Raw genomic sequence first — 15,791 nt, forward strand, 5'->3', positions numbered from 1 at the left:
TTTTAAAATATGTCTTAAACTTCCATTACTGTGTGTCATTGAAATGAATGAAAATGGCCTTTTTCTTTGACTTTTGGATTTTTTGGTCTCTTGTCTACTGCAGTTTCAAAATTTGGCACATGTGACCTCAAGCAAGTGGCCAGTTCCTCTTTTGTGCCTCTCTTTTCTCATAAAACTTCATCCTCAGCCCTGCTGCTTTGGCAGCCCAATTCCATTCATTAACTTCTCAATTCCATAAGATCCGTTCCATCACGTCTACTGCTCTCTGTCTAGCTTCAAAATAGCTTCTACATCCCACGTCATTAGTATTTGGAGAGTTGTCTTATGGCTTCAAACAAGCTATTTTTGTTGCTTTTTAAAAAAATTATATGTCTACCTAATTAATTTTTTTCACAACAGAATGTCTGTTGTAAGTTATTGCTGTGACATAAGATGTTTCTGGTATTTCACTTTTTAGCATCATTTATTTAACAACATCCTGTTGTTCATTGATTTGCTTGAGCAGGCACCAGTAACGTCTCCATTGTGAGACTTGTTGTTACTGTTTTTGGCATATCGAATAGCCACGGGTAGTTTGCCAGGCTCTGCCGTGTGGGTGGGATACTCTCGGTAGCTTGCCGGGCTCTCCAAGAGGGACAGAGGAATTGAATCTGGGTTGGCCTCATGCAACGCAAATGCCCTACTCTACCCAAAATGTGAAGTCATTGTTTTTCATTCTGAACTGCACACCAGCTGATCTTGGTGATTTGAATGAGATCTTTGTGTGTCTGACTGGCCTCTTTTAACTGTGTTCTTCTGTTAATATTTCTGAGCTGTTCTCCCAAGGTCTTGCTGTATCCTTTATTACTTATTAGTGCTCTGTTTATTGGCAAGGAGGTAAGAAGAGGGGAGTAATAAAATTAACATTAGTACTAACTTTGGCTATAAAACTTAAATACCATGTAAAGTTTTTCATTTTTTCCCTTTATTTTTATTCTCAAGTTAGAAATAGTGGAGACAACTATCATAGTAATAAAGTGCTACAAATACCTTTTTATTTAATTAATGTAGAAACCACTTGACAGTCACTATCTACTTTTTACAAAGCAATTTATATAATAAATGTAATGTTGCTTGGATATATGTCACAGGGAATTTTCTTTAATAGGGAGTGGTAGTCTAAAATAAGAAGATAATTTTAATTGCCTTAATAATTTCATAGATTTATAGGATGCTGGAGGTTGGCAACAAGGTAGCAAAACAACAGACACATTTAACTAGTAAAATACTGAAACTCATTCAAGGTAGTTTTTTTTTGTTTTTTTTTTTTTTACTTTTTGGGTCACACCCAGCGATGCTCAGGGGTTATTCCTGGCTCTGCACTCAGGAATTACTCCTGGCAGTGCTCAGAGGACCCATATGGGATGCTGGGAATCGAACCCAGGTCGGCTTAATGCAAGGCAAACGCCCTACCTGCTATGCTATTGCTCCAGTCCTCAAGGTAGTTTTAATGATTTTCTCCTCAGATCCAACAATAAAACTGTTGGGATAGCAACAATAAAGCTGTATATGATCAGATGTACAATTTAAACCACAATGCAATAATATCTATAAAGTGTATCTCCTATTATCCATAATGATGATTTATGGTTATTTTAGCATTTATTATAAATATCTTTTCTATGATTTTTAATAGACAGTAAATAATGGCAAGATACAAAAATTGACAAAATTGCTTATTATACATAAATGAAGTCTCTCCTGTTGGGGTGGGCATGGTGGAGGCTCAAACCCAGCAGTGTTCAGGGCTGTTCCTGGCTCTGCACACATGATGAGGGTGTTACTTGTTGCACTAAGGTCTGGGAATTACTTTCTATGTTTAAATCAGTCATCTTGAGTAACTCATTCTAGTAGGGCAGCAATAAAGACATCCTTTTTTGGCCCCTGTGCAACAGTCTAGCCCTAACATTTGACTCCTTGTTTAATAAAATAATAAAGATCAATCTTGAATTGGATTGAAATAAGATGAACTCCAGCAGTTATCTACTCATTTGCTGTCACAATCTCCTGAGTAGTTTTATGCCCAGAAAGCTTCCAGACACTGAAGCTGTATCTTTAAAAAGTAATACAGAGAAATATTTACAAAGATCCTGAAGTTGTATTGACCACTACAATTTTATTGACATTTATATGCTGCCATTACATTATGTGTTTATTTATTTTGGGGGATGAGTGGAGATTTGGGTCACAACCAGCTTTGCACAGGGTTTACTCCTGGCTCTGTGCTCAGGGATTATTCCTGGTGGTGCTCCTGGGGCCATGCAGTGCGAGGGATCAAACTGAGGATCAGCTTCATGCAAGGCAAGTGCCTTGACCCCTTTACTATCTCTCCTGCCTCTGCCATGACAATCTTTTTAAATGTTTGTTTTATTTGCCCTGCAGTTCATAGGGATTTCGTGATCAACGGGTAGTGGAATGGTTCAATCAGCAGATAAATAACCAACTTGGTGAGAACTGTAACATTCCCTAGTTTATTTAGTCCACTAGTGTGTAGATTAGGACATACAGTCCTTCCCCTTACAAACACACCTATTTATCATTTCCTTAGTGATGCCAGAGAAAGAAACACCATCAATTTTAGTTCTTTCTCTCTGTGTATTTTTATATTTTGGTTGTGGGGGGAAACAAACCAGAAACAGTCTCAGCCAAACAGACAGTGGCTCCTTACAGGGACCCAAGGACGTGATACAATGTGGGCCTATGTTCCCAGGTATACCTGAGCCACCATGGCAGTGCAGACTGCTCCAAGGATGCAGCTGGTGTGGTTCTTTGCTCAGGGGACAAGATTGTGCCAGGAATTGGCCCTGGGTGGGATGCACACACTGCACCATCTCCCATCCCCTCCATCAGTTTCTTTTGTGGTGCTTTACAGTGTTTCAAGAAATCATTTATATTTCTGGCAATTAAATTCTGCTCTATCACTCAATTACTAAGCCAAGTAGCAGGGTTTTTTTGCGATTTTTATATTTTATTTTCATAAAGTACCTCACAATAGTTCATTACAGATAATATTCAAACACCCATCCCACCAGTGAGCATCTTTCCACCACAATAAGAGGGAAGTGTGTGAAGGTTGTTGTATTTCATTCTGGAGCAATTTAAGCCCATATATAAAGAGAATATAAGCAGTATATAAAAACCAAACAAATGTGTGCTACTTTAGGCACATCAGTGGGCTAGAGTATAAGAGGTCACACAGATGTGAATGTGGCCACGTGCTTCCGGAAATACTGCATCACTCTCTTCTGGGGGCTTTACTTTATAGTCTCTGGATCTTGGCCATTGATGAGATTACATGGCACTGGGGTGGTTTGTGCCTTTGGCTGCCAAGCTACTGGAAAACTGGGGATTGGGTGGAGGAGGCCCAGTCCCAACCCGAGCAGGCTTGGAGATCTCAACCATGGGCCCTGCATACTTGGATTCCTCTGCCAGTTCCTTCATGGGTGAGGCTTGTCCGTGTGTGTGAAGAGTGGCCTTGAGCATGGCTGCGGCTGGATTCTGGAGTCCTTCAGCTGCTGGGGTTCTGCTTGGGCCAGGAGGAAAACTCAACCCAGCCCTCTCTGAGGTGCCCCAGTGAAGACAGCCTGGCATGGGGTCAGGAGATTCTGCCCAAGTTAGAAGTCTTGTTCATTTCTTGACACAGGCCCATCTTGTGCAATAGAAATATCAGTGACACATTACAATACCCAGTATCACGGTATCACTCTCATCCCATTGTTCGTTGATTTACTCGAGCGGGCACCAGTAACGTCTCTATTCCTCCCACCCCTGAGATTTTAGCAGCCTCTCCTTACACGTCTTTCCCAACAATTGGAGGTTCTTGCAGGGTCAGAGGAATGAGATCTAACATTACTGTTTTGGGCATATCAAATATGCCATGGGTAGCTTGCCAGGCTCTGCCCATGCAGGCGGGATACTCTCTGTAGATTTCCAGGGTCTCCGATATATATATATATATATATATATATATATGTATACACACACACACACATATATATATATATATTACTCTCTATGATTTGTTTCCTACTGTCTGAACTCCATCAAATATGGTGTGGTAATTACGGAAACTGGGTAGGAAGTGTTTCATGATGCATTGCTGCTGTACTCCCTGAGCACTCTGTGGGAGGTTCCCACTACAATGCCTAGTAATAAAATATATTTTGAAAATGGTTCTGAGACCAAAGGACAGGAAAGCACTATAGTTAAAGTATTAGTTATGTATCTAAAATTTAATGGCAATTTAAGTTCTTGTCTTTCAAGACTTCTTGGTAGCTGACATCTAAACAGGTTGTGATGCTACCCCACTAGTCTACACCTTTCTGGTTTCAGATTATTAAAACCTCCAGTATCTGGAGCAGATAGTACAGCAGGTAAGACACTTGTCTTGAACCCAGATGACCTATGTTCGATCCCCAGCATTCTATATAGTCCCCAGGACTTCCAGGAGTAATTCCTGGGTGCAGAACCAGGAGTTACCTATGAGCACCACTGGGTGTAGCCCCAAAACTAAACAAGAAGTTCTTCACTATCTTGTGATCTTTCTATAATTGCTACATAACTTACTACTCTAGTTTCTGATATTGTCAGATCATGTTTATATAGAGAAAACATATGCTAGACTTTTTTTTTCAGTTGGAGAGGCCAGGAAACTAGTATAGGGTTTGATCACTGGTACCACGTGGCTTCCCTGAGCATCACTGGCTGCAGTCCTGGTGGTCTGCAAGGACAGAGGCAGCCCAAATGTTCAATGCATTGCAGATCTAAGCAGCATTGAATCCTCAGGCCCAGGCAACAATCGCCTGCACAGTTGTCTGAGTATCACTGTGATTTGTGGCTTACTCCCTGAGCACTCTTTGGGAAGTTCCCATTGCAAAAAAAAAAATAGATAGCAAAATATGCATTAAAACATACAGTTTAATTATTTTTAAGTGTATAGTTCAATGGCATTAAATACTTTCACAGTGTGTATCTATTACGACCATCTACCTACAGAACTGCTTTTCATTTTCCTGAATGAAACGCTATACTCATCAAATAACTTGTTTTTACTTAGATTTTATGGGGTTTAGTGTTCAAGGATTAGTCCTGGCTCTTCACTCTGGGATCAGTCATGGTGCACTTAGGGGACCATATGGGGTTCCAGAGATCATATCTATTTGGTCGTGCACAAGAGACCAACACCCCACCCACTATATTATCCCTATGGTCCCTGACTAGATGTTTTACTAGCTTTTTTGCATCATTTTCAAGGTGCAATGAAGATAAATTCCACAGAATCACATTTAACAGCAGTCCTTCCCAAAGTATTGATGCCTTTCCCCTGCTGTTAAGAATCCTCTTCCAGCCTAATGGATGCAGTTAACTGTTTATTCCACACAGCCTCACTAGGTCACTAGGGCACCTTCCTTACCCTGGTGAAAAGGCCCTGAGAATGAAGCAACAGCTGCTTCTCAGTTCCAGATTATGTCTATGGTGTGTATCTGCACATAGCGCAGTTGTTGTACAAAGAACAGATGGGACCCTGATATCCTAGTAGACCCATTGGAAGCCCCATCTTGAACATTAAATAGTGATGTACAGACAGAGGGTTATTTGTTTTACTCAGGAAAAAAAAATCCCTTCCACAGAGGAGAATCCTTTCTGTTCAGGGTCTGAGGTTTCAGTGTAAGGATTTCCTGGCTTCCTTCCAGAGTCCTTGTCTGCTGAGACAGATAGTCTTTGGAGCTATAATGTGCCAAATGTTGTCAACATGGGCCTTTCATGACTTTTCAAATACATGTGAGGCGGACTGGTGCTCTGTAAAGTTCTGATCTTTTCTGGGGAAAGAAAGTGTCACGTGCAAGTAAAAAATATATATATTTGGAATCTAGAGGATTTTCCATTTGCTGTACCTTCAAATTACATCCAGAATCATGTTGTTTCTCTTCTTACTGCCTCCATTGCTACAGCCTGGTATGAATCACTATTATTTCTCATTTGGATTATGGTACCTCTGCCTGCTTCTCCTATTGTTTGCTACAATCAAATCTCAACATAGCATCTCCAGTGAGCCTTCAGAAATAAAAATTGAATCTTACCACTCTTTTATTAGGAGCCTTCAGCTGGATCATCGCTTAAGGGCTGAAATCCTCACTGTTGCACACAGGGCTCTATCCAGTTCCTTGTCTATCATCGGAGCTCTCTACTTTCTATTACCTTTCTCCTTGCTCTTTGTCTTGCTTAGTTGCCCTCGCCACTGTGCTTTTTCTGGCAGAATGCAGTAATGTTCCAATTGGTGCTCTTCTGCCTGTAATAGCTTTCCCACATCTAATCTCATGTATTATCCTTTCACCTCCTTAAGTCTTTGCTGAGATATTACCTTTTCTATTAATCTTATTCTGACAATACTATCTCAAATTGCAATCCCCAGTTCTGGCACTGCCATCCCTAAACACTAATTACAAATTTCCATGCATTTAATTGCCCTTTATTGTACAATAAAACTTAATTTTTAATGACTACCTATCTCCCTTCTCCAGAACATAAAAAGGTAGCATATTTTCCCCTGTTCTGTTCACTACTATCCCCACATATTCCAGTACAGTACTGGAAGGTAACAGATGTGGAAAAAAATATCTGGGGCCAGAGAGATAATACAACAGGTCTACATAGTACATGTTTGTCTTGCATGTAACCAACCTGAGTTCAATTCTCTGGTACCCCATACAGGCCTTCAAGTCCCACAAGGAGTGATTCCTGAGTAGAGTCTAAAGTAATCCTTAACACAGCTGGGTGTGGCACACAACCAAAAAACATTAATGGAGACTAGAACCTTTAACGGGGTCACACCCACAGTTGCTCATGGGACTATGCAGTGCTTAACATCCTACCTGGGTTTCCAACATGGGAAGTCTGCACTCAGACTGTTGAGCTATTGCTCTCTCCCTACCAGAAGCTTTTAAAAATGGGCCTCTAGGAGGACAGAGATAGCTCAAAGCTTTCTTTCAGGAGGCCCAGATTCAATCTCCTGCACCTTCATGGTGATTTGAACACTGAAAATGTCACCAGAGCAATGATCTGGGAGTATCCTCTGAGCACCACCAGATGCAATCCCTAAATCCGAACCAGAATAATAATAAAATAAAATGGACCTCTAATGCACAGAATTAAATTATTGATATAGTATTGTAGAAAATACTGTTCATTCACTGAATTATAGTTTCTTGAAGGCAATTGTTTAACATCATCCACTTCATTTTATTTTAAGTTTTTCTTTGTTTTGGGGTCTCACCAGGTAGTTCTTAGGGATTACTCTTGGCTCTGCCCAGGGATGACTCCTGGTGGTGCTCAGGAATAGAATAACGGTTGGCTGCATACAAAAGGTTGTCCTTATCTCCTGTTCTATCTTTCCAGCTGAAGATTTTTTTTAATTGTTTTTTGAAGCTGGGGTGGGATTTTCAGCCATTTCCCATTTCTGTAGTGTAAATGTATCCATCTTAGTCTATTTAAAACTAATAATGTGAAGTCATTTGGATCTGCAAATGGAAGTCAGACCACTAACTCAGGAGAGAATTAAAAACTAGCTTCAGCATAACATTATCTTTCTAATATGTGGACTATTTAATACTACTTCTACCTGAAACCAGCAAAAAGTAAAGCAAACCAAAACCTCTGAAACAGGGAAATGAAAATGTACATATAAAAATGTAATTATAATTATAATGTAATTAACATATATCATTATATATAATGCTGTGAATATCTCAAATGTTATGTAAATATGTTTTCAAGACTAAAGTGCTATCAAATAAACAGGAAAGAGGACGAGAAGCATGTGTATATATAGTGCATATAGATATATATATATTATATAATGTGTGAAGCTGTCTCACATCCTTTAATTCTCACAAATCTAAAGCCTGGGTACTGTTAATTCTTATTTTTTAATGAGAAATGTAGTTTCAAGATGGAGAATTTATTACATCATGATCATTCAGACAACCAATTTTAAGTGAAAATTTACATCCAGATTTCCTGTATGCAAAATCAAGCCCTAAACTGACCAATAGATTTCCCTATACCAACCCACTACAAGTTTCAGAATTTGACCATGAATTTGTATGCTACTCATTACATCAGTCCACAATACTGTTTATATTCATTACTTCCTATGAATAAAACTGAATGATAAATTATTCATCTGGATGATAAATTATTCAATTAAAAAGTTATTTTGTCATCAAAATTTGATAGCATACACAATTTTCCTTGGATGATACATATTTTCTAAAATTGCAAACTCTTATCCTTGCTAATAGTCATACACTTTGTCTAATTTTCTTAATAGGAATGCTACCAAAGAAAAGACTGTAATTTGTGTTCTTTTTAACACTACCTGCTTTTTCATTGTTCTCAAGGCCATTACATGTACATTGAGGCCTCCCACATGGTCTATGGGCAAAAAGCACAACTCGTGTCCAGGCCTCTGCATGGAGTCTCCGGGAAACACTGCCTGACCTTTTTCTACCACATGTATGGGTCAGGGACCGGCCTGCTAAGCGTTTATTTGAAAAAAGAAGATCAGGAGTCCCTGTTATGGAGAAGAAGAGGGGAACAAAGCATTTCCTGGCTCCGAGGCTGGATCGAGTACAGCTGTGAGAGGCAGCACCAGGTAAGGCGAAAGAGAGGAGAAATCAGTATTGCAAAAATAGTCCTATATCTTTTTTTTTCTTGCCAGCAAAAGGAATACTTTGTTCTTTTTCAGGGTCATAGATAAAGGCAAATTTGGCATAAGAATAAACAGAATGAGTCTATATTGATTAAATCTTAGTGGTGAGTGGGAAATTAGGCAGAGAGAGAGAACACTTTGAGTGTTTATGCATAAAGTGATTTTTACAGGTCAATGATGAAAGTGTATCTATTTTTGCCTTGGCACAGTATGAATGTCAAGTATATTCATGTGTCCAGCAATTCTCTACAATAGTCTCCCAGTCTTATAAACACTGCCATGACCTAGGTCACTATTGAAGCTGCATCTTTCACTCACTGTTACCCACATGCAAGGACTTTTGTGATAAGCTTTTATTTAAAAGAGAATAAAAATCTTTGTCACTATTGTTGTAGGGAGCACACTGGGCAGAGGGGGACACATGGTGCCAGGATTAAACCCAGGACTCACTTGTTCAAGGCATGTTCTATACCACTTAGCCACATCCCAGCCCAAGAATAAAATTTTTAGCCTCTGTTTGCATTGTTGTGGAAGAAAGAGAGTTGTGAGTCCAAGTCCTGGCTCTTCCCTTTAGTCTTCTTATATCCTGTAGATCTCCATCCTAAAGGGTTCCAGTTATACAGGAATCTGGGCAGTGAGCAGAAAAGTCCTTTTCATTCTCCTTGGTGAGGCTGAGCAACCAGTTTGATGTAGAGATGAGCAGCCACCTCCTGCCAACCACTGACTTACCCAACAACCTTGAGCCAAAGTTCCCAAAGAATCAGGGCTGGGGATGTAGCTCAGCGGCAGAGCACTTGGCTTGCTTGTCTGAGGATCTGGTACTGCCAAAAAAAGTAAAAATAAACAACCAAACAAAAAAAGTTCCAAAAGAATCTGGGCTGGGGACCAGGAACATAGCTCAAAGGGTTGGAGCACCTGCTTCCCATGTAGCTATAATGTGGGGAGGACTCGTAGGGGTAAGGAAACTGTAAAGGCTACTGATGAAAGGAATGGTGGCTCTAGCCAGGTGACAGACGTGGAATGCCCTCAGAGTTCCACAGGGCTTCCAAATGTATGGAACAGGGAGATTGAGGGACAAGGGAGGAGTTAAAACTCCAAAACTTTGGGCCTACGCTACTGACAGAATGGCATTGCCCTTTGGTGAGATGGGGAATACTTTCAGTGGAGTAGGCCCAGCATAGCGAGGGCTGTGTGTGCAGGAGGAAAACTAACAGATGTGTTTTGAACAAATGAAGTTTTTGATGTCTTTCTGATGTCCAGGTAGGTATGCCAAGTAAGCAGGATATGAGACTGAAGCTCAGAGGAAAGAATCAAACCGAGAGCAAATCTGTTGATGAGCAGCAGGGAAGGGAGGGTAAAGATGATTCTGAGAAGGTTGTAGAAATATCTCTGCCATTTGAGACTCATCAGATAGGGGGAATGTGTGGGTAGCCTCCAGATGACACTTCCGTCATCAGATTCTCTTTGTAAAAGAAATGCATCAAATGGCAAAATTTTAAGCAGTCTCCTTCCTGCAGGATTCACTGAAGTGCTAAGCAGACCTTGACTGGCCATTGATTAAAAAGCCCAAGTGATTTTATTTCCTTTGAATTCTTTGCTTACCTTTTTTTTCTTTTGCTCGCTCTGAATTTTTTATAATTTGATTCCATTGGTTTAAAAAAATGTTGCACCAGTTCTCAATTCACTGAAATAAAGTTTTCAATTATATTGTTGAGTGCTGTTTAACATTTACTAGGAATTATTATGTGTTGCATACTCGACTAAGACTGAGTCTCCAGAATTTTCTGTGGTGAATTAATTAAATTTTTCTTAGTGTCCCCAGACTAAAATAAATACCTAACAGCTTTTTTCTTATTGCATCCAAACCATTTAATATATCTTTGTATCTTAACAGCAAAAGTATCTGGAAAAACAGTATGCTCAAATCGAAAAAAAAACCTATTTTAATCTAATTCTTAAATAATCAAAATTATTAACTAATAGGTTGTGCATCCCTTAGTTAAAAGTGAATCATAATATTATAAAATGGATATGTCTCAAGAATTAAGGAATTCAAAAAGAGTGGGTTATATGAAAGCAAATATTTGGCTTAACTCTCAAAATATAATTCCACCTGATAACCTATATATTACACTTCCATGGAAGGCTTGGAAGTAAAGTAACAGATTAAATTGTTTTCCATAAAACTGAAGTGCTTATTAACTTCACTGATATCCTTATTCCTAGATGTGATTGATCATTTTTCCCTTCTTCATTGTCACTTATGTGGATTCTCATTTAGTATTGTGGGCTCAGAATTTTTATTAACATTGGGACTGGAGCAATAGCACAGTGGGTAAGGTATTTGCCTTACACGTGGCAGACCCAGGTTCGATTCCCAGCATCCCGTATATGGTCCCCCGACCACCGCCAGGAGTAATTCCTGAGTGCATGAGCCAGGAGTAACCCCTGTACTTCACCGGGTGTGACCCAAAGAGCCAAAAAAAAAAAGAATTTTTATTAACATTTCTGCCTCTAAGTACTTTTAAGAGGCATTGTTTTCTGGATAGTTTATTTGCTTATTAATTATCTAGCTTATGTTCTTTGATTTAATTTAAATCAAGAACTAGTTCAATAGGGAATCATTGAACTAGTTTATTTGCTTATAAAGTGAGTGCAACAAATTTGTCTCTGGACAATTCTCATTACCCACAAGCCTCCCTGGAGTATCAGTTATCTATTAACCATTGTTGGGGTTAGTGTTAGAGCTGGTAACAGTGTATTTTCTCTTGAACTTGAATATTTGATGAGTTATTTTGTTCTGAGGATCAAAAGACATAAAACTGATTCTATCTTATTCCTTGGCTGGGTCTTGAATGTCACAGTACTTGACATGAATATAGAATTGTTTGGTTGGTAAATGTATTTATAATGCTTTGCTATTCATATATGAGTCTCATTGGTCATATTTACTTCTCTTAGTACCAGAATCAAGAGTAGATTAATGGGGAACCTAAGGAAATTAGCTTTCTAGATCTATCAATTTCAAAGGTTCTAAGGGTATACAGGAATGTTGCAGGTAGAACTGGAAAATCCAGGAAGCATCTCTGGGTGAACATTTCTGCACAATTGCAAAAAAAAATTCTCAAAAAAAAGAGATCTCAAAAGTTTCAGTAATTTATTATTAATTTCTTCAAATAAGTAGTCTTTTTCATACCAAATTTGAGTAAGTTATTTTGTACTACTTTTTCCCAAAAGTTTGAGTTTCCAGACCCCCAAAGCCTGGTTCTGTTCCTGCCCATGTTGTTTTAACAAGTGACTCTACTTATAAATTCAAACACCATTATTTTTTAGATCATTTTTGAAGCGATTCGGGGAGTGTCGATACGAAGTGACATTGCTATTGATGATGTTAAATTTCAAGCAGGACCCTGTGAAGGTAATACTATTTTTACCACTTCTCTAAGCTTCACTAAGAGAGGATTTTGCAATAATCTTCAATAATAAGAATGAAAATGAAGTATTTCTACAGCAAAATCAGAAAAGTTACTAATGTTTATTTGTCCTTCCTGGCAGATATCGAAGATACAACTCAACAATCATCAGGATATTCTGAAGACTTAAATGAAATTGAGTATTAAGAAATTATCTGAAATAGATAAACAAAAGCCATACCTCTCTTCAATCAAAATGAAAGCAAAACAAAATAATATGGGACAATCTTAACCATTTCATAAGTTATGAAATTATTGTCAAGCTCTCTTTTCATTACTTTGCAAAAAAAAATACTGACTCAGGGCTTTTTTGTTTCTTTTCACATGACAACTGTACAGTCTCTGCAAGTACAGGCTGCTGCCTTTGTGTAAATCTTCATTTTGGTACCAGTAAAAACTACACATGGACTATATTAAAGTCATTTGAAAGTTTGCGAGGAAGGGCACAATCAAAAGGAGATGTCCTCACTTAAATCTGCATTCAGTGAATGTACTGGGAAGAGAATAAGTTTTGTGGGTTTCCTTTAGAATTTCAAGTATCATAAAATGTTTTTTTAATTAATGTATGGTATCGGTGATACCTGCAGAATGAATGCAGTTTTTTATGCTTAAAAATGAGTCTAAGAATATAAAATCTTATTTTCTATGTTTTATCCATAGAAATTGACTATTTAATTTTCTTACCATATATGATAACAAAGAATCTTTCATGGATGTTTCAGGGAAAGTCAGTATTAATTAATGTTGCGTTACTAAGTAATATAATTTCCCCTTCATTTTCCTCCCTATAAACTACTTGTAAAAGTCACTATGAACACATGGGTAGAAATTGCACTTTTTTTTATAAAGCAAGCTTGCAAATGTTTATGTACACACACTCAAAAACATTTAGGTTTTGTTAAAAAATTTGACGATTTTTTTATGTTTCAGTAAGATTTTGAGTAATATGAATTCAAGCATATATATAAACTATTGCATCTTCTATACATGTTTAGAAAATTTTATATACGTGGTTGTATACTCACACAGCTACTAAAAAATTCCAAAATTACCTAATAAAAATCAGTTGAAATTCTTTTCAGTAGCAGTTAACTCATTCCTACATTATTTTTCTTTATCACAATATGTTCACTATATAACTGCAGATTCTGAGTATCTTCTCTCCACTATTAAATGCATAAGTCTCACATTCTGATGTGGTATCTGATGAGAGTATCCCGCCCACATAGGAAGAGCCTGGCAAGCTACTCGTGGTGTATTCAATATGCCAAAAACAGTAATGATAGGTCTCATTCCCCTGACCCTGAAAGAGCCTCCCATCGTTGGGCAAGACGAGTAAGGAGAGAATGCTAAAATCTCAGGGTTTGGAGGAATAGAGATGTTACTGGTGCCCGCTCGAGTAAATTGATGAACAATGGGATGACAGTGATACAGTGAAGTCTCTTATTAATGACATGAGCTCTACATATACATCAATACAATAATAAATTTTTAAGTCTTTTTTTAGTTAATTTTTATCAAGACACCATGACTTACAGAGTTACTTAGTTGAGTTTCACACACAATGTTCCAATATCAGTCCTACCACCAGTATCATCTTCCCTCCACCGGCATTCCCAAGCACCCTCCCACCCGGCCTACCTCCTTGGCACACACATTTAAAAACATTTACTTCACATAATAATCTCAATTGTTCCTGAAAGTTGATCTTAGTATGTAAACTTTATGCAGATCAGAATTCTTAACTGGGGGCCAGAGCGAAAGTACAATGTATACCACTTGTACACCACCTACCCAGGTTTAATCCCCAGCATCCCATATGGTCCCCCGAAAACCATCAGGAATAATTCCTGAGTGCAGAGCCAGGAGTAACCCCTGACTATTGACGAGTGTGACCCAAAAAGCAAAATAATCAAAAACAAACAAAAAAAACCTTACCTGTTATGCTTATTTTTGTAGTATCAGAACCCATAAGAATGTCTAGTATATTGTAGGTATCAAGAAATACCTGTTGGTGGCCAAAATATGGAGAGAGCCCATGGAATGGGAAAGAATATTTACCCAATACTCATCTGATAAGGGATTGATATCCAAGATATACAAGACAATAAAATCTCCAATCCCATCAAAAAATGGGGAGAAGAAATGAACAGAAGTTTCCTCAAAAAAGAAATACAAATAGCCAAAAGGCACATGAAAAAAATGCTCCACATTACTAATAATGAGGGAGATGTAAATCAAAACAACAATGAGATATCATCTCACAACACAGAGACTGGCACACATTCAAAAGAACAAAAGCAACATGGATGTGGGGGAAAAGGGACACTTTTTCACTACTGGTGGGAATGCTGATTGGTCCAGCCTCTCTGGAAAACAATATGGACAGTCCTTCAAAAACTAGGAATTGGGCTTACATATGACCCTGCAATATCACTTCTGGGAATATATCCTGAGGATGCAAAAAAGCACAGTAGAAATGACATCTGTACCTATATGTTTATCGCAGCACTGTTCACAATAGCCGAAATCTGGAAACAACCCAACTGCCCTAGAACAGATGACTGGTTAAAGAAACTTTGGTACATCTACACAATGGAATACTATGCAGCTGTTAGGAGAGATGAAGTCATGAAATTTGCTTATAAATGGATAGACATGGAGAGTATCATGCTAAGTGAAATGAGGCAGAAAGAAAGGGACAGACATAGGAGGACTGCACGCATTTGTGGAGTATAAAATAACATCACATGAGGCTGACACCCAAGGACAGTAGATACAAGGGCCAGGGGGATTGCCCCATAGCTGGAAGATTGCTTCATGAGCGGAGGGGAGAAGGCAGATGGAATAGACAAGGGAACATTAAGAAAATGATGGCTGGAGGAACCAGTTGGGATGGGAGATGTGAGCCAAAAGTAGATAATGGACCAAACATGATGACCTCTCAGCGTCTGGGTTGCAAGTCATAATGCCCAAAAGTAGAAAGAGAGTATGAGGAATATTGTCTGACATAGAGGCAGGGGGAGGGTGGGAAAGGGAGGGTATAGCGGGGATATTGGTAGTGTGGAATGTGCACTGGTGAAGGGATGGGTATTTGATCATTGTGAGATTGTAACCCAAACATGAAAGCTTGTAACTATCTCATGGTGATTCAATAAAAATAAATAAATAAATAAATAAATGAGAAACGAAGAGTCCGGGGAGGGGGGGGTCAGGGAAATAACTCAAGGGACTGGAACACATACTTTGCTTGCAGGCAGTCAGAGTGCAAGTCCCAGCACCTCATGGTCCTTCTGAGTATTGCTAGAAGTGGCCCAAACAACAGAGCTGGAAGTAGTCCATGTGCCAGGTGTAAGCCAAAAACAAAACAAAAAAAAAATTATCGGTATTTCTTCAGGACTTAACAGTGTTTATAAAATCTGGAGAATGAATAAAATCATTGGCCAGTCTCCTTGCTTCTGATTACATAAAACAATATTTATGATCATAGATAACATTTATAAAATAGTACTTTCAGGCATCAAATAACTTTAGTCAATTTGCTCATTTAATTCTAAGAATAACTTCTG

The 15,791-nt window shown here is 38.5% G+C and overlaps 1 protein-coding gene across 2 annotated transcripts in view; it reads left to right on the forward strand.

The window, feature by feature from the left end:
- Positions 1–13,299, forward strand: part of MAMDC2 (MAM domain containing 2) — a 142,552-nt gene extending 129,253 nt beyond the window's left edge. The window contains exons 12-14 of one of the 2 annotated variants that reach the window (XM_004600118.2): positions 8,439–8,692; positions 12,083–12,167; positions 12,305–13,299. In XM_004600118.2, coding sequence (XP_004600175.2) covers positions 8,439–8,692; positions 12,083–12,167; positions 12,305–12,369 — 404 coding nt within the window. In that variant the 3' untranslated portion in view covers positions 12,370–13,299. Of the gene's footprint in view, positions 1–8,438; positions 8,693–12,082; positions 12,168–12,304 lie in introns of those variants that run through there. The other variant, XM_055140993.1, reaches the window with a different exon arrangement.
- Positions 13,300–15,791: the final 2,492 nt, after the last annotated feature.

The sequence above is a fragment of the Sorex araneus genome, chromosome 1 (genome assembly GCF_027595985.1).
Source record: "Sorex araneus isolate mSorAra2 chromosome 1, mSorAra2.pri, whole genome shotgun sequence".
NCBI lineage: Eukaryota > Metazoa > Chordata > Mammalia > Eulipotyphla > Soricidae > Sorex > Sorex araneus.